Genomic DNA, 26646 nt, shown 5'->3' with positions numbered 1-26646 from the left:
GAAACTTTATTTAACACCGTGTATATCTGTAAACGTAATCTTTAAGTTTTTAAGCAGAAAAAATAAAAAAATATTTTTTTTCTCTAATATTTTGTCTCAGTTTGTTTTCTCAATTTCAAAATATATATAACACACGACTACTTTAATGTCTTAAATTCAGATTTGAATTTACCCCGTGAATCTAGTATTACATTTCTGCGGTATTATTGTTCATGCTCTTATATATTTTAAAGTGATAATGCAAAACATGAAAATTATTTATCTTTTACATTAAAATATAATTTTTATTTTTTGTATTTTTATATTGTATTCTGTTTTTTATATATTGTCTAAGATTTATAATGTACATAAGTAGCATCTTTTAATTATTATCTATGCTTAGATATTATTGCAAATTTTTTTTATTGGCATTTAACATGATTCTACTTTCTCTTTGTAATTTATATAAGACTTCTTAATAGTATTTTATTTTTGTTGTCATTATGTGTTTAAATAACAATTATATTCAATTGTATCTTGATCTTTGTAGTGTTCATTGTTGTTATCGTATTTTTAAACAAAACAGTTTTTTGCTTTCATGCTTTCAGCACAGTATAAACTTGCAATTATTAATTTTATTTATACTTAGTAAATCATGATTTTTTAATGTGTTTGTGATATTTTAGTTTATTCAATATGTAATTCTTATTAAAATATAGTATTAAAATTTTACTTTTAAATTTTTATTACTCTAAGTAATTCTAGATCAAAGAGTTATCATCTTAGACTTATTTTTATTATATTCTGCTGTCTACATGCTTTTTTAGTCATGTATTCACTGTGCGATTATTTGCTTTTGTTAAAATAATTTTATATGTAATACTAAATTAAGTATTTGCAAAAAGATTTAATGCACATACATATTTGACTTTTAGAAAGATATTTTTAATACCAATAATACAACTTCAATTAAATGTAAAAAAAATTAATCTGAAATTTATCGTTTATTTTTTTTTAAAATGTAAATCTCAACAAAAAACATGAAAGAATTTCATAATGCGCATAATGGAATTATTCTTTACATATAAACATACGATATATTTTAAAAAAGTGTAGATGTAAGTAATTTATTTTTTTATAATATACAGCCATTTTTTGAATTTTTGTTTTAGTTTGTAAAAGAAAGACAATTGAACAAATAAAATGTTCGACTAAATGATTAGTCACATAAATTTAAAAAAAATTTAAGATGACACGATTAAACGTAAAAAATGAATATTATAGAAATAGTTAATCAGATCAAAGACTTGACATAAAAGAGATAAAAATTTATCAGAAAACCAGAAAATAGAAAACATCAAAAAACGTAAAAATAAAGCATAGTTTTTTTGTTGTTATATTTAAAAGGTTTACACATACAAAAATTAAAAATAAAAAAAGATTTTTATTTTCTGCTTGCCTCTGTATAATTTGCATATCATAGATTTGTACACCAATACAATACGTCGCAGAAAACCCCCAAAATAATTTGGTATTTTTTATAAGATACTAATGTATTATTAATATTTGTAATATAAAATCAATTTTTTACATAAAACAATATCAAATTTATTTTTAATGTTATTTTTGTATATTTTAGACAAAAATCATTTATATATTAATTTTTTGCGGGATAAAATTTAAATGCGGCATTTAGCATTAGTGGCGCTATTAGGAAAATTGACCCCCTCTACTTAAAACAGTATATAAAAATAATCACTTCTTTAAAATCAAAAAATCTCTCGATTTTTTACTCTTTTGTCTATTTTTTTTTCTGGGGGTCGATTTTCTAAGCTATAGTATTTTTTTCCATTGTCTTACCCATTATGCTAGTAGAAGGAATTTTAATAAAGGTAGGAGAACTTGATCCTTGGAATCTTATATTCCAAGATAATGACATGGCAATTACACTTTGATTAGAAATGGGTGTAACAAAACCTGTTATGCCATGTGTATCTAATTCTTGTGTAAGAAACATGAAAATAATTAAAACAGCTTTTTTCATTGATAAGAAAGGGTACAAATGCCCAAGTAAAAAATGTAAAAGAAAGTGCTCCTTAAAAAAAAGCACCAAATTTTTTTAATTGGTTATATAATTAAAAAGATTCTAAGGTACTTGTATTGTTGGGTCTTTTCATACACCAATTATCAAGCTATTAATTTTGGTCAGATGGCCGAGTCCACATACAATGAATTTAAAAATGTATTAATAGATTTTATAAGTGAGACTCCTTCTAGAATTGAAAAGATAGGTGGAGGAAATACACGTATTCAAATTGATATAACGGCCATATGCAATGGTCTGGTGATTGATAATCCATCGTCTATACAAGACGATACTTAAAGTATACAATGGATACTTGGAGGAGCTATAGAAGGTGATGGAACGAATTTTTTTGTTTCATTAGTTCCTAATAGAAAACATGAAACTCTATTAGAAAAGTTTAAAAAATATATACTCCCAGGAACTATTATTGTTTCTGATGGATATTCATCATATCCTAAAGCTGTGGCTAATTTTGGATCAGTACATGAATTAGTAAATCATAGTAAGGGATTTGTTAATGGAGAGGGTGGTCATACAAACCAGATTGAAAATTTCTGGTCCAACTTAGACCACGATTATAGAAAAAGAAGTGAGTTAAACTATAATCTATCTCTAAATTTTTGAAAGAATTTTTTGGCGTAAAAGACATTGCCAATATAAAAAAAAATATTCAATTCCCCATGATTTTGCTTTACTTCTAGAAAAATGTTTGGATACTCAATTTATGTTTTTTTTGTGGGTCGATTTTCCTGATAGGACCACACTAGTGATATTGTTCCTATTTATAGGTAAGAAGTATAGACACATTGTAATTTAGCAAATATTCCAATTGCATTTAAATAATATTGAATTATATAAAACTTCGCAGGACATTTTTTTGATAGCTCTAGCTGAATAGCTGATGGTTCTGATAGATTTTTACTGTTTCAAAGGCATCTAACAGAATTCTTATTTTTTTTGCAGGCGCGCTCTAAGATAACATTAATACTATTGATTTCTGTAATGCGCTAAGCGGAAAATTTATTTATGCATTCTCTCGCATTTAAAGTTTAAAATCATTACTTATTATTTTCAGAACCTCCTTTTCTAGCCAAAAAATTATGTATTGCTCTTAATTTAATCAATGAAAGCTAAATATTTTGTTTTATTGGTGTGCATTGTACGATACATAATTATTATATCAATTGACAGTTTTTTGCATTGTTTTTATATTCGACAATTACTGCATCATCTATTCCATTTTTCATTTTTTATAATTTATAGCAAAATTTTTAAAGTTTTAATACACAGATCATACCTTGTAATGTTCATAAATTTTTTACAAAAAAATCCTATATACAAAGAAAAATATATAAGGTGCCCTTAGCACAAGCGAATGCTATGCTTCCATTGAGCAATGGCTGGGTTCGATTCCCAGGGGCACCAAAATTGTTTCTACTTTCTATGATGCAGTTGGAACAACTCAGATGATGAAAATGTCCACGATAATCATTAAGTTGATTCAATGAAACTTGTGTGTGTCCAGCCACAGGGGAATTAGCATCTAGTGTAGAAACGCACCTCAAGGCCAAAAAACAGTATCACTCTTTGGTGACTTAATGATACATAAAAGTATCTAATGGGTACGGCCTAGTTGGAGCCCATGGCTGGTGCACTCTAGAGTGGGATCCTAGAGCTAACTAAGAGACTAGACGAAGTAGGGCCCTATCCTACAAGATTCTGTAACACGGTGGCCGAAACTAGTGGGAGACTGGTGGTCAACGCAGCCCAATAAAAAAAGCCGGGCTGGGGATGTGGTCGTGTAAGGAGCCGTGTGTGCAATGCAGATGATTGTAGGGACCTTTGAGTCAGTACGATGATATTTTTCCTCGGGGTATAGATAGCCATGCCCGTTAAATATATACGCTTTGAGTTCACTCTGGACGCGATTTGAGGTATAAATGGAAAATGTTCTCCTGGAGCCAAAGTCCAATGGATACGGCGGAGCTTGCTCCACCGGCAAGTTGTATGGAGGGAGTTTTAGTGAGTAAGAATCTCACAGTACCAGTTGGATGAGGATCACACCCAAATCCCCCTGGTCCCTATGTAAGGTTTATTTCTACCCCTTACTTGCAAGAAAAAAAAAAAGAAAAATATATATACTACTAATTCTTCGTATCGCGTTTTCTTAAAATTAAGAAATGGGCGTTCTATCTACCTTGCAGAATACTTACGACACTTAAAATACATTTTCATTATCAAACTAGAGCTATTATGATAATGACATATATTGTAAATGTTAAAAAAAAACTACCTCGAGTCCGGTATGATATTTGCCTTTGCCTAACAGAAAATTAAGTCTCTCGGGCATTAATTATTATTTATAATTTTAGAAAAATACTTGTTTATTTTCATGTTTTTCATTTAGGATGCTTTTTATTATTTAACTAATTTTTTTTATTCCTCAATAATATTAGCTTCTATAATGTAAAAATAATGATAAAAAATATAGTATGACTATATTAAGAAGATTATAGAATATTTTGAGCTATAAAATACTATTCTCGTATGATTAAAACAAAAAAAACCAAGATATAATACTCTATTGTATAAAATAGAATTGCTTATCAAAAAACTCTAATAAAGTGTGTTTCGAATTGAGATTACTAAAAACAATTCGTAAACCCATTTATTGACTATAACAACCCAAACAGATCTGGCAATAATAAGAAAACTTCAAAAATTACATAAAAACTATATGGAGAATTTTCTAGAAGTTTTATAAGTAATTTAATATGTGGATGCTTTCGTGTAGTGTCATATTGAACAGTGGTTTCCCTTATTTAACTTCTATACTATCACTTAAAGTTTTATATGGTCTATATCACTTAAATTTTTCTCCTCACAAGAAATTCCTCATAAAGATGTTATGTAGCCACTTGATCACGGAATTTAAAAATGTTATGGTTTTTTTATAATTTCAACGTTGTTCTTTGTTTATCCACTGTTATATATTGGCATTAAGTATCATGAGCTTATTTTTTTATCGTTTGAATTTATTATTCATCTTAAGTTGTTGTTAATACGCTTCTATCTATCAATACTAATAAATATTAAGATAAAAAATGGGGTTTAAACAGATTTATTCTATTAACACACATTTTAAACTAATTTGTATTTTTTTTAAAATTGAAAAATCATGTAAAAGATTTTTACATTGCTTAATTTAAGACTGAAAATTAAATTTGAGCTATTTAATTTTTTAGATTTGCATATTTCTTAGTGTGTGAAAAATCGTATTTAGATATCATATTTGTAAATAACGGATATAGATGAGTAATTTTTTTTCAGTAAGAGAAGAAACTTTAAAAAATTAATAATCAATAAATTTCATGTTTAAAAACACATATTATAGATTTATAAGTCATCGCTAATTTTTTTATTTTTTATCATGGGAAAAAATATTTTAAAAGAAAAAATTTTTTTTTAAAATAGCTTTTAAAATAAAATAAAAACAATTAAATTGTTTTTAAAAGGTACATAAATATGTAAAGATATAACTTAAATATTTAAAATAGCAAATTCTATAATTTTGGTTTTTGTAATCTTTTGGGATTAAAAATACTAAATTAATCCTTAAATATTTGATTATTTAATTTCTCAAAGTATAAATGCAAAAAAGAGAAAGGTAGTATAGGCAATTAGATTTTTTTTGTTCAATATGTCTATATTTATTGTTTACAGTGAAGACCCACTTTAAAAATTGGTTTTAGAAAACAAAATACGATTGGAGGTTGACAAAAATAAATAAACTTTTTTTTATTAGGTAACATACCGCCATCTATATAAAAGCAAAATTTATAAATCATGTCTAAAAAACGGTTCTCCCGTATGCTTAAAATTACTAATTCAAAAAATGTTTAAGCCTAATACATTTTTCAACAAACATGTCAAATAAAAATGATTCAAAATGGCAATATTCAAAGAATTATTTTCGTTTTAAAAAGTACAGTTTAAATTATTGCATTCGACTGTATCTTCATTTAAATGATAAAACGTTTTGCAAATTTTTTAAAAAGAAAAAATCCTAAAAAGCATCTAACTATATTTTGAAGAATGATTATAAAAATTAAATATGTATATAATATTGTTGTAGCACGTTATGTGCAAATACAATGAAAATTCGTTTTAACCATTCTAATCTATACTTTAATTGAAATTATGATATAACAAACAGTTTTAAGAATGCAAAAATATAAAAAAAAGAATAAAAAGCAGGATAAATTTATTTTTATACAAGGAATATAGATAGAAATAAGAAAATAATTTGGATCAAGGAACACTTATATTGTCTTACAATCAAAAATTTCAATGAAACAATCCACAAGTTCTTATCGTACAAAGAAACATAATAAAAGCATTAAAATGTATTAATAAATAAATATTATCTCAAATAGAAAATATTTTTAAGTCTTTTCTATGAAGAGTTCACAAATCACATTTTTAAATGCAAGGAAAATGCATTTGTTATTGATTAAATAAAAACGTCTAAGCCTATATGATAAATGCCTATCCTCGTTAGATTTAATAAAGCAATAATCTAATTTTAGCTGGGAAAACTTCGAAATAAAATATTGCGACCTGTAGTTTATTTTTATATTCGTAATTACTTTTTTCTATAATTAGATTTATAGTATTTTTTGTCATTAGATAATAAAAAAACAAGACATGAACATCAAATTAATAATTGTACAAACTTAAATCTGAATGTTTAATTATTTTTTTTGTAGATAAAAATAAAATTCTATATATACACCATGATGATTCGTGTTTGATCTTTGTAGAACTATGACTGTCATTTCTCACTAATTTTCCCCCTCAAATTACCATTGCAGCAACTTCGGATACTAAATAGAATTTAGTTTTTTAAAAAAAACTGTATCATCAATGCCTCAAATAGCATCCACCTTACTGCAAAGGCGTATATCAAATTGACATTTTTGAATCACTTACAAAAGAAATCATCGTACTAAAACAAATGTCGTTGCTATTATCTGGAGTTTTTAAACGTTTCCTTATACCACTACATAATTTCAGTATTTTTGGACCGCATTGATTACTAGCCTGTCTATAGTTATGACCATATTATTACAGAATCCTTAAAATGGTTCTCACAAGATAGTCTTTTGGTATACAAGGGCTTGTTCATTTATTAGCTTATAGCGTCTTATTAAATTGTACCCTTCATGGACTTGAACCAAATTGTCTGAAACGATTACTTCACGTATCGTTATTTACCACAACAATATTGTAGCATCCTTATGGAGAAATTCTAAATTAGATGCTTAACACTTTAGTTAGACGCAAAAAGGTTCCATAAACAAACTTATTATACCGTAGATAATTTATTATATCTCGCTCGACTCTTACTACGAAATTATAGTTTATAAGGAAGCTTTGAAATTAGAAAATAAAAACAAATTTAATTTACAATGAGCATTATGATTTAGTTAATTTTCATGAATTTTCACTTAATAAATCAAGATAAGAAAAAAAACCCAAAGTTTTGTATAAACTGGTAAAAAATCATAGTGTTCGCCCAAACATGAATATGTTTTTATAATAGTAACATACGAAATAAAATACACTTTAAAAATCACCAGATTAAAGTATGCACAAAGTAGTTTTTTTATGAAGAAAACAAATCTAGATTATTTTTATCTACTAAAAAAAAAACAAAATTTTTAGTTGAAAACCTTGAAAATGTGCTTATAGAAGAACAAATATATATATATATAAATAAAAATTCATGATGCGACGTTATATTCTTTAAAAAAATTTTTACGGTAATGATAGATACGCATTATTTCATCACGAAATTTTAAAAATATTCAAATAAAAAATAAAATACAAGAAAGCAAAATAATTTTAACGATAATGGACGTAAATTTCAATGAATTATTATTAAAATAAACACAACAAATCAAAAGACAATGTCAAATTGGCACGTTTAAATATTAAAATTTTAGGCAAAATAAAACATAAAAACGTCTTATGTATGTTTGTATACAGTTTTTTACATTCAAAATCGTTAATTGCCACGTATTGGAATATAAGGAAAAACAAGACATTCTAAAACAATCTAAAACCTGGGATGACAAAATAGCACTTCCATTAAAGCTTTCATATGTTTTATGATGTACAAATAGGAATTATTTAAAGCAAGTCTTCTTTTTAATCGTTTACATTTGTGCAACAGATCTCTAGAAATGCTATATAGTAGTTATATATATAACGTCATTTAAAATTTTACTTTGATTTTTATTTTCATGGCAAAATACTTCAGTATTAGTTATATGCAAATATTTATTTAATCTCCTATCAATAGTCTTAAATTTATCGCCCTAGATGATTTTATATTAAATACAAATTGAAAAGAAATGCGACATAATAAATCATTTTAGATGCCGTTTGTAATTTTTGAAAAAATTCATAATTACTTTTTTTTCCTAAATTGTATATTTAAATTGCCTTTCTCGCTTTCTATTTATTTGTATTCTTTGAGCTACGAAAATATATTTACCTCTTGAGCATTATTGTCCTCTTCGAATACATCATTTTTCTATCATGATCTTTGAAATTGCGAAGATGTATAATATTTGTTTCTATTGTATTTAGTTTTGATAATAAAAAATATAAAATGTTTATGGGGCTAAAAAAAACCCAAGCAAATCAAAATTACATATGTCAACTGATTTTATATTTTTTTTGTATTGCTTTATTTGTCTATTTCTAATTATGCTTATAAAATTACATTAATCCAAACTTCTGCGTTAAATATGAATAAAAAAGATGTAATTATGTAAACTGATATGTATACTCAATTAAATTTGAAATGTAATTCAATCTTTTAATATAATATATCTTGATATAAAACTTAAAAAGACAAATAAACATAGTATTAAGATTAATAAAACTCTCCACAGCACTATAAAATAAGACCAATAAACTGTATTTTTTTCTTAATAACTGACATGTTATATTACAGATTGCATTATATTAAATGGATTGCAATATATTGTATATTTTTGGATTTTGCAAATTTCTTAAGCTATGTATTTGGTATTTATTACATTTAATTATATGCTGTAAATATCTCGTTTTATTATAGATTTAAAGAAAAACTTATATTACTGTACGAATAATTAATTACATCTAATCTCGACTCTAAAAAAGACTTACCAGATCATCTTGATTGGCTTTTGGAATGAAAGAGAGAAGATTGAGTATGATTGTAGCAAAAAATTAAACAACGTCATCTGTTATAAATAAGTTTCTAATCTATAGAAAAATCACGACAATATGCAATTAAAATGTTTTTATATTTTTATATATTGAAATAAAAAATGATTGCAACGATCAGATGGCCTCCATGATCAGAAGCAAACAAATTGGCAGATTTGACAATATATAAATTTAAACATTTGATTTATTGACGAAGGGGAAGGGTATAATTTTGTAATTATGTATTTGTCTTAGATCAACGTGGAGTAATATTGTAAACGTCGCAAAAAAATGGGGACAGTATGATTCATTTAAATCATTATATACGTTATATTATAAACATACCTCTCTCAAGACTGTATATAAAAACACATATGTATTCTTATAATTTTGCAATGACTGTTTGTCAAAGCGTGGATAGTGTTTAAAACCTCAGCATGTTTTTTAGTGTAATTGTAAAAAGTGACTACAATTCAATTGATTAAATATCCTTGGTTTTCTCTTATTTTAGATTTAACATAAACACAAATTACAATTAATGTATGATAGTATCAGCTTTCTTGTATGAGATCGGGTTAAATGATCAGTAAGATATTGTAAGTATAATAGAAGTTACAAAAAAACAACTGTAGAACGTTTGTAGACATCAGATTCACATGAAAACAAAATAAAGATATAGTATTATATTTTTACATATATAATATATACCTAGTTTATCTGTATCCGTTGTTATTATGGTTTTGTGATATTAAATTTATGACGAATACCCGTGAAAATTATGTCTATATTTTTAATTGTTTGTTTATTAATTTATTGTTAATATAATTACATGATTTATAACTTGAGAAAAATCTACCTTTTTTTATCATAACAACACTTTATTGCAGTACATAAATGACAATTGTTCTCATAACTTATTGTATATAAACTAATTCTCTTCATTCCCCCATGTTTATTAGAAATTTATTCTGTATATTCTTAAACGTAATATTTTCAATTCGTATCAAAGAAAAAAATAGCGAATCTAGTTCTAGAACCAGTTCAAGTTCTAGCTCAAGTACAAGTACAAGTTCAAGTTCAAGTGAAGAAAGGCCTCCGAAAAAAAACAAACAACTTGTTCAAGTAAACAAAACACGAGATCAACCTACTACAACAAAATACAAAGATGATGCATTCTCGGATGATTTTTTTTGTGCGTTTTTTATGTTCTTTCTGATTATTGCCTTTCCATTTATAATAATTGGATCCATTATGAGATCTATCAAACGTGGGTAATTTGTATATTATCCAATACTAAAATCTAATTTATATTTATACAAATGTCATTTAAAATGTATACTTCAAATGTCATTGTTGTCGTTTGTGCAGTCGCAAAAAATCAAAGTCTATGGAGGAATTATATATAGTAATGTAAAAAAACACTAAGTTTATTAAAAATTTTGTTTAAATATTCTCGAAATCAATGATTTCCTAATTTGAAAGAATAAAGTTTCTTTAAACATTAGAATTATCTTATCTTACTATAGCCTATTCTTATTGGCTTCATTATATAAAAACGCATCTTGCATTTGATTCGATTATATCTCAAGTCTTATGATTTCGTGAACAACATTTTTAAGTTTATTCTCATCGGCTTATATCTCGATCCCTAATACACACTAAAGCTCTTGTAATTCCTTGAGACATGCACTTATAAGAATTGGAGAAAAAATACGAAATACAAAACTAATTTTTAAAACTATACATAGATAGTTCAGTTACCTCTTATTTCTCATGCTACTTGCACATGAGTAAAACTTCTACTTTACAGAAATAAAGTTGCACACCCTAATACTGTCTATTTGATCTACTAGTAAAGCGCCATTTTTTTGAACCAACCTTCCCCGTCATATGTTTCTTATCTTTCTTGTCGTTATAATTGCACGGATTTATTTTTATTATTTAGTTTTTGTTCATAATTTTTATCACAATGTCCAAAGATATTATAATTCAGATTAGAATCTATAAAATATTTACATAAAATTACCACAGCAAATCAGACCAATTTATATATGCCGACCATATTTGATATTTTGTTCCTAGTTCTTAATTATATTTAGTATCTTTTTGAGAATAAAATAAGTTTATTTGATCCTTATCAGAATGTAAATACCTTTAAAAATTAATCTGTTGGAAGTCTCATCTCTAATATTATTTACATTACCAATTGCCTTTTCTAATGATTTCCGTCTGGTCCCTATAATTATTGCATAGTTGTATATATTGTCTTAAGCTTCGTTTGATTAGTTTATTTGATGAGATTTTTATGAATATCAAATTTCTAAAAACTCATTAAAATACTATACAATGAAAATTTGCTCGTATAACATATTACTTTTATTTATATAATATTTGAATTTTTGTTTTAATACTTAGTTAGGGCGGTTTTTTTGTTCGCTTAAGTTAAATCTAAGATGCAGGAAATACGATTATACAACTTTAAGTTTTTGCTTAGAAATGATATATTTGAAAATAATAATAATAAAAGTAAGGTACAATATAACAATTACACACACATTTTTTACTCTATAGATAGGAAGTACTGCAGATTATATCTAGTCAATTTTTCATTATTCTATGATTTTGAGTTAAAAATATTATGATATGATAAGAATTTTTTGCTATTAAACCAAAAATTAAACATATTATCTTTTTAATATGAAGATTAACTTGTAAAATACATCATATATATAAAAGAATTTTATTTAATTTTTTACCCCTCTTTTTTTGTGAATTTGAAATTTCTAACGATACATTTTGAGCCTTTTACGTTAATATAATATCATATATAGATTTAATGTTTCAATTTGATAATTATAGATGCGTATACTATATGTTAATACTTTTCGTTTTTAATAAAGTTTTTTGTAAAACTCAGTTCCAAAATATCGTCAGAATCGTTTTTTAGAATTTATTTAACCCTTCCACGAAAAATTGCAAATTAATTTATTAATAAAGATTTTGAATATAAATGTCAAAACTTGAGCTTAGAAAATCCCAAAATTATCTCATTATAATTATTAAATATTTTAGCTCAACTTTACTCCTTATATGTTGCTAAAAAGTATTTTTAAAAATCATGTTTTCTCCTTTTTAAATTCATTCATCCCAAAATGGAAACTTAACAAAATTAAAAGGGGAAATACATATTAAAAAACTAAACATGTAAATCCCGTTTTCAAAACGGGAAAGCATACGCTAGTTATTAATATTTTTTTATGGTTGTTTTATTGTAGTTTATATTATATATTACTACCATATGGAATTAAATTAGTAAAAATATAGAAAACCAATTATAAATAATTAATTTTATTTGATATATTGTTCAGTAGTAATCTAAAATTATAAAACGAATTTTATAATTTTTTTGTTAGATCGCGTGTGTAATTATGAAAAAATTTTCATAATAAGGATTTTTTTTATATATAAATAATAACAGAACACATACGCAGTTACAATCATAATTACCAATCTTTTTTAATGATTGTTGGAAGTATTTAATTGTTTATTTGTTTTCATCTCTTTTCCTTCCATGTTGCTTATGATAAATAATAAAGGTGATAAATATTAAGAAATGTCAAACATGTAGGAGCCCAAGAGCTACTACGAAATTTATAATTTTAATATGTTTCTAAAGAGAAAAAATTTTACGATGGTGTTTTAAGTAGATTGAAATAACATAATTTAATTTGACATTCTTGCCTAATATATATATATATATCAACATAAAAAACAATCAGGGGTTAGATTTTTAGAATTACTTATTCATTCTATGACAATTATAAGTTAATGAACAAAAAAGTTAAAATTTGCTTGTAATTATATAAAATCAACAGAAAAATCATATAAAAAGTTAAAAGTATCAGCTATGAAGCACATAAAAATCTTCAAGGGTTGTTTTTTTATTTTCAGTTCATATCTTTACATTTTAGCCATAGTAATTTATGATTAATATCTGATAAAACACTACTGAATTTTAAGTTTTAAATATTTTTGATATGTAGATTTGTTTTTAACTGGTTTTTTTGAAATACAAATATTTACAACTTTGGCAGACTCGTACGATAATGATAAATTAGTGGATTTTATATTTTTTAAAAATGGCAACTTGTGATAATTTATAAAGATAATTTAGCGAAATTTCAGTCTGCGTGTTTTAATAGCAATGCTTTACGTCTTTTAAGAAGTTATTCAAGAAATATATAATAGCGAACTGAGACGAAATAACTGTATCCTATGAAAAAAAAAAACAACACTATTGTAAAACCATAAAATTTATAAAATTTGCTTTTTTTTTCTAATAGCAGCGTGTAGAGCACCATAACTTATGTATACATGGTCTTTTAGTTAAATTATGTTGCTAATTTTATATTTTTAAAAGAATATAGTTTTGTCGCAAAATTTTAATTATTGGCTTTTTATATGTTTGGACTCCAGCCCTTTACTCTTTTTTTAATTCCTAAAAATGTTTCTTGGTTATAAGTAAAATTAATCTCATATTATTTCATATTACTATAGATATTGCTGGAAAGTTGGAATATAGTTAGGCTCATAGTTGTAAATGTAAGTAAAAAGGCAGAGTTCTGAATACTGAAATAAAATGAATGTTTTTTCACTTGAGTAGAATTTAAGTACAACACATCAGCCAAATAGAATTTTATATTCGTAGTTATATTAATAACTTATATAATAATGCAAACAATACACGGTGCCTCGCAATTGTCTATTAAAATACGAGTAAATGTAATTTATATAGTTTATAAAATTTTAGTCTAAGTATTGAGGAAATTTAGACAATCTGAATAAATTCAAAATGCTTTTTGGAATCTATCACATATTATTCAGTAACCAAATTAGTATTTGTTAATATATTTCTGATTTCCGTATTTAAATTATTTCTAAAGTTACTCAGAATTAAGGTACAGTTCTGCAAAACAAATTTCGACTGTGTATAATTAATTTTTTGCATAATACATCGAACTATTTAAGTAATCTTTTCACGTGAATATACTTGATACATTGGATATGGTAAATTAGGTTATCTTCTATAAATTGTCTCTAATTTAATTTTTATATCTAAATTTTAAGCATTTAAATAGGATTATACAAATTAAATAGTAATTTTTTAAAACAAATTTTATAAAACAAATCCCTTGGATTTGTTTATTACTAATGTCTTATTACTTTTATTATGTGTATGATATTTTCTTTAAAAATAAATCTATGAGTTTTCGGACAAAAACATTAGTTAAATTTTATTGACATTTATAAATCAAAACAGATTGCATAAATCACCACAGCTGATAAGCTCAGCAAAGATAGACATCACACTTTCAATCTAGTAAAATTTTAAAGATGTTTTATATTAGCTAAATGGTCCAAAAAGCTTTTGTTAAATATTTTGAACCTTACAAACCTCCAAAGATTTTCTCTGTTTACATGTTGTCTATGATTTATTAGAAATATAATTTAAGCATTCTGAACACTATCTCTTACTCAATCTTTTCCCATTTCCACAGTTGAAGATCTATCATATGAGAATCTATACATCTCTATGTGGTCTCAAGGCTTTACTATAAATAGTTTAGCGATAGTAAGCATTTATAATATTATCTTATATTTCCTTGTTACTACCTGATAAAATATATTTTTGAGAAACCATTGATGATCTAGGATATGAAAGCAAAAGCCAAAAAACAAACAAAGCCCTACCACAAATGTTTCATTGCCATCCTGGGTTATACCTATTAACCACCGTGCATGAAATAGCTAATCCAGTAATAATTCGGTTATAATATGACTCGTAGTTCCATTTAACTCTACCTTTGTCAAATCCTTATTGTTTTGTTTAAAACTTTTATTTATTGTCTCATAAATATTTTTTAGGCATTAAAATATAAGCATTCTTATTTTCGGGTGTAAAAATAAAACAAATCCATGTCCTTATTTTACTCGGCCAACGTTCGCTCTTTGTATATAAATTGTCACATAAAAATTCTTGAAAAGAATATAACTTTTACTAATTATCGCAGTGAATATACCTCTTAAAAGCAATTTATTGGTAAGACTTATTTGTAATTTTTTCTTCCTCATTAATTAGAGATTTTATTGGCAAATCGAGCAATTCACTATATTGCCTTAAAAAATTCAAGTCCTTTATCCCATCAATATTTTTCACTGATTTTACATATAATTATTTTCATCCATTGCCAGAGAGGTCATGATAAAGAACAAAAATCTGCTTACTTTTTAAACATCTTTACTTTCCAATATCCGTTGTTGCTTCCGTTCAATTAGCTTTGACTTCGGCTTTATTAATATAAAGTAAAATTTTATTTTTGTAACAACAATGACCTTATATTCCACCAGGCTTTCATGGATCTTGTTTTAAATATATGTACCAAAAACCTAAAATCTGATTTTTTTCCTGGTTTTATAGATCTAAAAATGTTTCTAATGTTGATTTTTCTATTCATATTCTAAATTTTTGTTCAATAGTGTTTTTTTAATCCGAGCACTATTACTATTAGCACAAAAAAAGTCCAATTATTTTATTTATACTGTTTTAGCTGTTAAAGAGATACCGTATCATTACAAACAAGCATCAGTATATTAATAATAGCTATTCAAAGTATGCTATAATAGACATCTGATTGAGTATGCGCCTCTTGAGTTCCTGCATTGTTTTTCTAACAGATCAAATTCTTTTTATGATCTTCTCGAACTCTTTTCGACTAAATATTTCTGTTAAAAAATGCCAAAAGCCCACTGAATTATGCGTAGCTTATATTGAGCCTGGCGGGATCAATTTCTGAGGTATCTGAAGAACCAATTTTATACACTAAAGTTAGACACCTCAAATTTTATAAATATATACAATAATTATGCAGTTAATTCACCCTGTGCACGTAATTTATAATGGAATTAACTTATAGTAATGAAACACATATTAAAGACATAAATAATACCCTAAGTTAATGGCTTATCGATCGAATACATTTCTCTTTGGTACAGTTAAGTTAGAGGCTATACAAGATCCAGATCTAACTTAATCCCAGACCAAGTAGAGCAATAGAACTACTCGTAAACACTATCCTATAAGATTATGTTAAATGGACATAAACTTGTGGAAGATTAGTGGTCTACATAGATATTAAAACGCTATGTGTATGTAACGATGTAGCTAGCCGCGTAGACAATACTGGTAATTGTATATTTTTTTTTTGAGATATTACAATTTTTTGTTGGATATTAAAAGCATGCACGTCTTGTATATTTAAAGTGAAACCTACAGGGCATGATTTGGGGTATAGATTGAAAAATACACTCCATGATCCATCGCCTATGAAATAGCTTAGCTCGCTAATAAAGGCTTGTTTTATTGGAGGAATTAATAAAATTATATACACCATGGTTTGATATGGATCCCACGCAAGTTTTCCTAGTTCCAATGTAGGGGGCTATCTAACTCCTACTTGCAAAATAATTATATATGTTTCGTTTACCGTTTATTCTAGATATAAGATCTAATCCATTAATTTCTATACTTTTGATAGGTATCTCGCATACTTAAATTAAATTGCACAACTAAAATTAAAAGTTTAAATGTATTATTTATTTTTTTGCGTGATTCATTATAAGCTTTATCCAAAAAACATCAAATATAAAATTATATATCTCTGCTCATTCGGGTTGATGATTTATGTGTCTAAGTGTGTCATTATGCATTTTCAAAAACGAATAAAAAATACGCTATACTTCTTAACTATTAATTACAAAGCAATAAAACATGATAACCATGCGTTACTACACAATTTAATCATGCATGCTTTTATGTTATTTTAGAAATGAAGTAGAAATCATAAACCCAACTTAACAAAAAAATTTATCAATTAAGGATAAAAAACCCTTGAAAACTAAATACATAAATTTTAAAACTTTTAACACTTAAAACCTCAAACCATAAAAGACAAATAAAAGGTATATTCTACATTATTTACTGTGTTTGTTCGAAGAATTATTTCTACATTGGTGTCTTATGTGTTACTTAAGATGATATGACAAATTGTACCGCTTAAAATTAGTAAATTAAAATTAGATTTTAAATTTGGGGTTTTAACTATTAAGTAATTTAAAAAGTTTTCTGCGTAAATGTTCAATTGTAGGGAAATGGGGCGTGAGTAAACTGCTGATTATGAATAATAAAAATGACGAATGGAGTCATAATGAACAAGAAATTAATTTTTAAAATTTTAATTTATGGTTTTTTTATAAATTTCTTTTAAAAAAAATTTTTATTATCATAACGTATTTTGTTTATTTTTTTATAATCATTTTCTTAATATTTGGACAAGATAAAAATTCATTACAGCTATATTTTTTTGTTTTGGTGCAGTTGTAATCTCCTTGTAATAATGATATAAAAAGTATACCTAAACAAAAAATTAAAATTCTTAAATCGAAACAAAAACAAGGCTTCTTATGAATAAAAAATAATTGATATAGACTTAACACAGGCCTTTTTGTATTTATAAAATTTACATCGAAATTGCAAAATTTTATAAAAAAAACATTTCTACATAGATGTTGGAAATATGCGCATTTAGTCTTTTTTGAAAAAAGATAAATATGTAGATTTCGTTGAACACAAATTTTATTAATACATCAAAAGAAAAGGTTTTTTAAGTTTATGTATTAATAATGATTATTTTTTTGCTATAGGTATTTTATAGTTTCACAGGCATTTATAAAAAAATGGTTGCTAAACATTATTGCAGTAGAAATTATAATACAAATTTAAGATGTACTTGATCAATGCAGTACTTTAAAATCATAAAAATTTAAACATACTAATATAACAGCCTGTAAAAATAACTTAGGTTTTGCAAAACAGTTTTAAACATGTATTGAATTTTTTATTCTTATTGGTTAAATATGTACCTACACGTTTTTATATATAAAGTTTTTTTTGCACCAAATTACTGCTTTTGTAACTTTTCAGACTATGCAATTATACTTTTAAAACGAATATCATAATTTCAAAGCTTATTTGTTTTATATTTGTGATGTACTAACAAATTATGCTCATAATATAAACGTTTCACTTTTTATTTGTCAACTAAACTATAATAATATTTTTTTTTAATATTTACAAATATTATATGTATCCTGTAATTCTTCTGTTTATTTTCAAGTTATGCTATTCTACAGAAGTAACATTCACAACTCGGGATCAAAATATAAGTATATGTAGTAAAGACGGCAAAAATGTCTTTGGATGTACTAATAAAGATGAAATCTTAAGAACAGAAATAATTCAAGAAGATAAAGGTGTTTACTTTCTTAATGTGTTAAAATATGATAAAGTTTTTACTATTGAAGATGATATTTTAGTTTTATCTAAGAAGCATGGAGGATCAAATCAGATATTTGATGTTAATTATTATTTGTATGAATTACACACGATAGTAAATAAAGATAAATGCATAGTATACGACGAAGAAAAAAATATATTTATTGCTGGTGGCTGTAAGACTTTTAATTCTGAGTTTAAACTTAAATTTGTACTAAAAAAAGAAAATGGTTCTCCCAATAAAGACAAGGTCTCGATTACAGATATAAAAGTTAAAGATGAAACATCTATTAGTGGTGAAAAGCGTAAAGATGAGAAATCTGATGGTGGTGGAAATGGTAAAAGTGAAATATCTAATGATGGTGAACAAGGTACAGGTGAAATATCTATTATTTGTCAAAAACGTAAAGACAAAATACCTTTTAGTGGCGGAAAACGTAGAGGTAAAATATTTTATAATGGTGCAAAAGGTAAAGGTAAAATATCTAGTGGTAAATGTAAACATATAAGGCAACTTTGCACATTCAAAGAAGGCCCGAGTCATTTAGTATTGTTAGAATTACCTAATAAATAATAAATTAGTTGTTCGGTTCTCAACATTGTTTTATAATGTTAAGTGCAATATAAAATGAATATACATCATTTTTTCGTATTACTATATATAAAATTTTCAATAATGTTTGTGTTTGCTTTACACTTACTATTTATATCACTGAGAATATATTCCGATCATGAGAAAAATCATTTCACTCAACTGTCTAATTAAAAGTGAATTTTATTTAAACATAAAAGTAGATGTTGTTTTGCGGTCCATCTTTGCTCCAAGACATGTAATCTTGTTATAAATCAAAGTTATAATACAAATAACCGAGTCGTTTTTGATTGTACTTATTTAGCAAGTCGAATGTAATATAGGCTATATTTACAGGTATATGATTACTAATAATTCATTGTTAAAAATTTAGCTCTTTAAAGCTAATTTTTAAGACGTCCATACTATGATACATTCGAAATTAATTCGTTTGTAATTACTGTTTAGTACCTATTGGCACATTTATTCTTATATTTAGTTGTTGTTTTTCGGTTGTAGCTCTATTATGTGCATAAAATTTTTTTATCCTATAAAATCTCTAGTTCGATAATAAGTTGTTGTTTGTTTGTACTAACAATATTTTTGAAGGGACCTTTTTATAATTTAAGAGTCATCGCATATTTTTAAACGCATAATTATAAAAAAAAATATGTTAAATTTTTTTAAAACTGTTAAATTATATTTCGTAATTTTTGTTTAAATGTTTTTTTGATAATCGAAATGTAACACATGTATACAAATTTAAATGTAAATTTATTTTGTATCTATCATTTTATTCGAACTCAGTTACAATATTATTATCACCAATTTTGTAAAGAATAATAAATTTTTGATTATCTGATAAACTACATTCTTTAGCTAAGTATGTATCGCTGCTCTTATCATATTCAATGCATTTATTATTATTTTTAAAAACATATGTCTTTGGACCAATTGCTACCACTCCAAATCTTTCTGATTCTTTACCCTCTGCTTTATCTTCATACTTTAGTTTCTCATCGTCTCCTATGCTAAATACTTTTTTAAGTTCTGTTGAATAAATGTAACATTTTTGCTCTTTCCATATAGATGATATTCGAAAATCATCTCTCTCGTTTACTTTAGATTTTTCAACAGATTTAGCAATACCATCTGATAATGATCCTTGTATAAATTTGTCTTCGTTGAAGTGTTTTATGTAGTCCTGTAAGGTTACACAAAAAAATATAAAAATCATAAGAAGTGTATTTATTTTTTTTTAACAATATTCTGAAACAATTATAATATTAATTAAAACAAATTAAGTTGAGTTTATTTATCTGATTGGTCATTATATTATGTTTGATATTATTCTAAAATATGAAAAAAATATTGTTGATGATTTAATTAAACACTTGGTGCTTTATAGTTTTGATATTAAACAAATAATTTTTTGTTATTTTTTATAGTTAAGAAATTACAAAACTTGGGAAAAAAGTTGTTTTATTATTAATCGCTATTGTATATAGTAATTTATAGACTACGTATTTTTTTTGGTGTTACTTCGACAAAATGATCTCACCGACTAAAAATTACAACGTTATACAGATCATTAAGTATATATATATATATATGCTCTTTTGATTACAAAATTTACGAAAATTTATTTGTCTGTCATACCTAATATTCCCATAGAGTGTACAGCTCAGTCGATCAAACTATCTTTTTTATTATTGTATGCGGATTTCGATATGAAAAATTTTCTTTTAGCATTTTTAGCTTCAAGTAATTTTCTTGTTTTTATTCTTTAATGTTAAAAATTACAATATTTGTTTATAAATAGTGTTATCATTATTTAAAATTTTTTTTTTCTATCCTTTCAATTTTTATAGACAGAAATCTTGAAAGCAAAAGATATAATTTATATTGTTTACTTCTTTAAAGGGATTGTATAATATGTACTGTTACAGATTTTTTTATATGTAATCAATGAAAATGAAAATACTTTTAATTCGCGCAATTTTATATTTATAAAAAAAATATCCATTCATTTTTGTATTTGTTGTCAAGTCTTAGTATAAACTATGATATCCCAAATATCATAAAAATAGTTTTTAAATTTTTTTCCGCCAAATTCGTCCAGTTTTCCCTCCAACATTTATTCAATCATTTTATCCGGGGGAGGGGTACGGAGTAATGGAAAGAAGAAACAATTTTAACAATAAAAATATTTTAAATACTTTCCTCAATGGTGATACCACATAAACATATAATAAACTGTTAGTGTGTAAGATAAAAAATTTTAAGTATATTTATTAATTGAATTTATCAAATAAATGATTTTCTGGAGCAATTTATATATTAGCATTTGTTAAAAAAAACTTTTGTAATTTTCTTATCTTGATCCTAAAAAAACATAAATAAAATAATTTAAAATTAATAAAGCTAATGTTTTCGGAAATCTTATTCTTTTCTCGCCATTTATTACGTTCGTTTTATAATTTCAACATCTATATCTCTTAAGTTACTATACCATCGACATTGATTATATGTCTTCATTTTCTTAAAAACCTCAGAAAAGTTTTTTTTATTACTTATGATTAGTTTAATATTATTTTAATACAATTTTTTTACTTTTCAAGTTTTCCCTATTTTATTTGCTCCATATTTTTTTTTAAGTTTTACTCGTGTTTCCTTTATTTATAAAGAAATATTAGGTATAATTATAGATCCTATCAAATTGATTTCAATTCTTGCATTTTTATCTGCAATGTGTTTATATTAACTCTCAAGTCTTTTAATACCAATAAATTCAAATCATCTAAATTAAAGTTCTTTAATATTGGTCTTTTTAAGACTTACATCGACCTATTAAATTACTTTGTATTTTTTTCAATTGTATCATACTAATCATCATATTTCAAAATTTCTTTTTAATCCTATAATTATTTCATGTATTTTAATTTTTCGTTAATACTAACATATGCTGGGATAAAGAAAAGGCCTTACGTTCAAAAAATAAAGTTAAAAATTTTATAATCTTTACTTAGCAAGATTTGATATTTAACCTGTTCTTCACTTATTTTTTTAATATATTATATCTAAACTAAATAATTTTTTTTACCAAATTTATACTTTAGGCCGATATTTTTAGATTGTGGCATTATTTTACTATTCTCCAAATACTTTTTCTAAATATTTTAATATAAATATTTTCTTTTTATTTTGCCTAAGCAAGCCAACACATTAAGGACGAGATAGAAGTGAAATAAATCCCAATTAAATAAACAATATTACAATTTACACATTAAAAATTATATTTGCTGGGGCAGAACCATAGAGTGCTTTTTGCAAACAACCTTCGATACAGGTTAAATACTCTTAAAGACAATTATATACATTCTGATTTGTTTGGCCGCTTCTCTTGTTTATTAATTTGGAGCATATTCTAAAGGATCTTGTTATTTATAATTTACAATTTATGAAGTTCAATGAAAGGCTTCTATCACTTTGAACTAAATTTTGTTTTGTATCTTTCTTATTATATTTTTTATATAACGAATTTATCTTTTATTGTTTTCATAATTTTTTTTTCTGCCGTATTTTATCTGTAATTTTGACTAAATAACCTTGAATATATTTAAATTTTAGATACGATATGTTATATTGGTATGTAGTTATAAATCAATTTGCAAATTAGTAAAAATAAACTTTTATTTTTTGTAAGTATTATTTCTTTGCTTTAGTCCTAAGATGATTTTTAAGGACGTAACTAATCATATTCGATTTTTCATAATGTATGACCTCCTAATAAGCAAAGGATTTTATTATAAATAAGAGAACGTTTATATATTTTGAAATATCTATAAATATTATTACGTCTTAATGGAATTTTACAGAAACAGATTGATATTCAAAAGTTTGAATAATACATAGGGTTACATACATAGATTGTTTTACTTTGACCATAGCCTTTTAAATGAATCTAAAACTTATATTTTTTTTAAAAAAATTAGATCATATCTGACTTTATGACTCAAATTATTAATGTTTTGATTTTTTTGACAGCACATTTCAAGTGCTGTCATGTAAAAAATAAAATTGTTCAAATTTTTTAAATACACTTAATATACGACTAGAAGTGTTATTCAATTATACATTCAGAACGTTAACAGTCAAATTATGTATCGAAGATTTTGTAGAAGATGTTATACTTGCACCATGATGCTGTAATATCAAACTATAAATTATTCTTTCTAACAATGCCCCATGCTTATATTCTATATAAAATATCTATTTTGTTCTATTGAAGAATGTAATACCAAAGAAGAATTAAATCAACTTACAATTAGTAAATACATTAAATTAGACGTTCCAGAATTTTATCTACAAAAATCAAAGGAAGATGAGACGATAATAGAAAAAAAGAAAACAGTTATACTTAAGGATGTTATCAGAAATTTTATTCAAAATGAAATTATAAATTCTAGTCAACCCTATAAAATATTAAAAGATGATGCTGTCTATGCCGTGCAGAAGATTTCAAAACCAATAATTATAAAAGATTGGTTTTTTTATTTTAAATTTTTGTGGGTCTTAATCGTAGCAACTGCAATGGCTTTATATATGTATTCGTTATATAAATATAAATTGATGCATTAAATCAATAAAATATTAATTTAAGCTACTTGAAGAGCCAAATTTATTACGGATTATTAGATTTTGTTTATTTATGAGTTTAATCTTAAATGTAATCCTTTAATCCGTCAAAATTTCACATTTATATTTTAAAAGGACTAATTTGCTAATTCAGTTTTTATAAGAAGCATATTTTTGTAGAATTTTTATTCACAGAAAAACTAGACAAATTTATAGAACAAAATTCAATGTGTACGGCAGTATCAATAATAATCCTAATTTATGAATTTTCGAGCATTGAATTAAAAAATAATTTCAATGATCATTTATATACTGCTATATTAACTCTAAAAACAAATAAAATGAAATAAAACTGTCATAGGAACATTTTTGGTTTGTCCCCAATCAAATATAAATTCTAAATTTTCTTTTTTGGCTTGATTTTGACAGTATATGCGGCAAAGGATGGCGAGTTAAACTTAAAAATAAAGTTAATATATAGCACAATAATTACCTTAAATAATTTATTTTTAAAAATTTTATATGTCTTAATTTTTTTTCTATTAATTGATCAAGACTTATCTTGTTTACGCTTTTATTGTAGAATAAAAAAAATGCTAAAAAATATTTATATATATAATTTATAATTCTGTGTTTGGATTATGAAATAAATAAATTATTATATACATAGATTAAATTTTTCTTTAACAGAAAAAAGTATGCCATTGTTTATAAAATTGATGTTATTTTTAATCTTATCGGTTTTTTATTTTTAGACCATAAAAAAATCAATATATCACAGAATAGGTCAAATATGATGTATGACTACAAATAATATTACTAAATTCAAAGGCTAAAAGAAACAAATTTATATGACTGTGAAATGTTAAAAAATAACAAAAGGAAATTATAATGACTTAGGAATACAAAAATTAATGATCATCTTTACAATTTTAAAGTCCTTTAATACTAATTTGGGAAAACTGTATCAATTTTAGAGGTTGTTTTTTTAATTTTTCTATAGTATAAAATCAAGTTAGATTTTAATGATAATATTGTTTGTACCATATTATTTTTTCTTTATTCTCGTTCTGGCATTTTTGTTTTTAATAAATCCATACTAAAGCGTGAAAATTAAATATTATACCTGGAAGGAAGTACAATGATAAAATTTTACAATATTTTTTTTTATTTTTTATGACTCGAATAATATTTTTTTTGACAGAACATTTAGAGGCTGTCAAATAATATAAAAGTTGATATTTTTTTAAATACCTGTTTTTCAATTTATGGTTTTTTCAAAAATACATTCATAAAGTAAACTGTCAAATTATGTATCATAGATTTTGTAGGAATTGTTATACTTGCACCATGATGCTGTAATATCAAACTATAAATTATTCTTTCTAACAATACCCCATGCTTTTATTCTATATAAAATATCTATTTTGTTCTATTGAAGAATGTAATACCAAAGAAGAATTAAATCAACTTACAATTATTAAAGACATTACATTAGACGTTCCAGAATTTTATCTACAAAAATCAAAGGAAGATGAGACGATAATAGAAAAAAAGAAAACAGTTATACTTAAGGATGTTATCAGAAATTTTATATAAAATGAAATTTTAAATTCTAGTCAACCCTATAAGATATTAAAAGAAGATAATAAAGACAAATGTGTTTTTGAAGTTGGCGATTCTTCAGAACAGACAAATAAAACAAAGAGATTTATTATTTGGAAAACAATAAGAATTACAACAATACTATCTTTACTAGCTCTGATTATATACTTGATATATAAAAGGAGTATTTAAATTAATAAAACATTAATTAGAACTTCTTGAAAAAACAATTTTTACCATATGTTTTTAGATTATTTTGTTCATTAATTAGTATAATCTTAGACATGATGAATTATTTACAAAATTGTTTGCATTTATTTTTTAAAGGTTGAATTCGGAACTATTTTTGTTTATTTCGTAAATTATAAACTGTTTTTTAACAAATTTACAGAACAACAAGTCAAATACAAATAACAACATCAAGTTAAGTTGCAATTTTCATAAATATACAACATTTTTTTTTTAATAATTTATTGAAGTTTATATTAAATATGTCAAAAAACATTACTTAAAATATTATTTAAATTCTTAAAAACAAAAAAAATACTTCTCGCTTCTGATTTCAAACATTTTTAGGATTAAGATTAGAAAAAACTTTCAATGTTTAAGTTGGAAATTTTTTTTTTTTAGTGTTACTTAGTCGATGATTTGTTAATATTGTATAAATAGAAAAAAATAATTTGGGTAAAATAATTTTACCAGATATTTATAAAAATTATTGATTAACCGAGTAACAATATTTCTATAGAAACCTATGCTAGAAATATCTAACTTTTTGTATTTATGGTACATCTATAATCTCTTGATTTCAACGAATCACTTTTGTATGTACATTACTACATAATATGGGCAGATGCCATAAACATTGTCTGTCACATATGTCCTGTAATAATATATTTGCATGGACAACACTAACTTATAATAGTCTTCAAAATGGTAGAGAATAAAAAATTATCAAATTCAAAAAAAAAGAATTGGTTGTAAGTTTCGTGAGGCATGAGACGTAAAAAAAATAATGCAGTAAAAGTTAAGATGATATTGCTTGTTGTATTTCAAAAAAGAAGGAGATGACTTGCATCAGTCGAGGGACTAAATAAATGAAGACGAGGGGAA

General features: G+C 24.8%; 5 protein-coding genes across 5 annotated transcripts; 4 read left to right on the top strand and 1 right to left on the bottom strand.

The window, feature by feature from the left end:
• Positions 1–1994: 1994 nt before the first annotated feature.
• Positions 1995–2689, top strand: VNE69_09092 (DDE-TNP-IS1595 domain-containing protein; the record flags this gene model as incomplete). The annotated part of the gene is made up of 3 exons (XM_065474610.1): positions 1995–2068; positions 2131–2340; positions 2437–2689. 3 exons carry the CDS (start codon positions 1995–1997, stop codon positions 2687–2689), a joined length of 537 nt encoding a protein of 178 aa, XP_065330682.1.
• Positions 2690–18528: 15839 nt separating this feature from the next.
• On the top strand, positions 18529–19293 carry VNE69_09091 (ricin B lectin (RBL4d); the record flags this gene model as incomplete). The annotated part of the gene is made up of 1 exon (XM_065474609.1): positions 18529–19293. The coding sequence occupies one exon, from the start codon at positions 18529–18531 to the stop codon at positions 19291–19293; it is 765 nt and encodes a 254-aa protein (XP_065330681.1).
• Positions 19294–20083: 790 nt separating this feature from the next.
• Positions 20084–20527, bottom strand: VNE69_09090 (ricin B lectin (PTP6e); the record flags this gene model as incomplete). The annotated part of the gene is made up of 1 exon (XM_065474608.1): positions 20084–20527. One exon carries the CDS (start codon positions 20525–20527, stop codon positions 20084–20086), a length of 444 nt encoding a protein of 147 aa, XP_065330680.1.
• Positions 20528–23538: 3011 nt separating this feature from the next.
• On the top strand, positions 23539–23931 carry VNE69_09089 (putative SP-containing membrane protein; the record flags this gene model as incomplete). The annotated part of the gene is made up of 1 exon (XM_065474607.1): positions 23539–23931. The coding sequence occupies one exon, from the start codon at positions 23539–23541 to the stop codon at positions 23929–23931; it is 393 nt and encodes a 130-aa protein (XP_065330679.1).
• A 1395-nt stretch (positions 23932–25326) lies between these two features.
• Positions 25327–25527, top strand: VNE69_09088 (uncharacterized protein; the record flags this gene model as incomplete). Its single annotated transcript, XM_065474606.1, has 1 exon — positions 25327–25527. The coding sequence occupies one exon, from the start codon at positions 25327–25329 to the stop codon at positions 25525–25527; it is 201 nt and encodes a 66-aa protein (XP_065330678.1).
• Positions 25528–26646: the final 1119 nt, after the last annotated feature.

This window comes from Vairimorpha necatrix, chromosome 9 (genome assembly GCF_036630325.1).
Source record: "Vairimorpha necatrix chromosome 9, complete sequence".
Taxonomy (NCBI): domain Eukaryota; kingdom Fungi; phylum Microsporidia; family Nosematidae; genus Vairimorpha; species Vairimorpha necatrix.
Note: the sequence above shows the minus strand (reverse complement) of the source record. Positions and strands in the feature narration are given on the sequence as shown.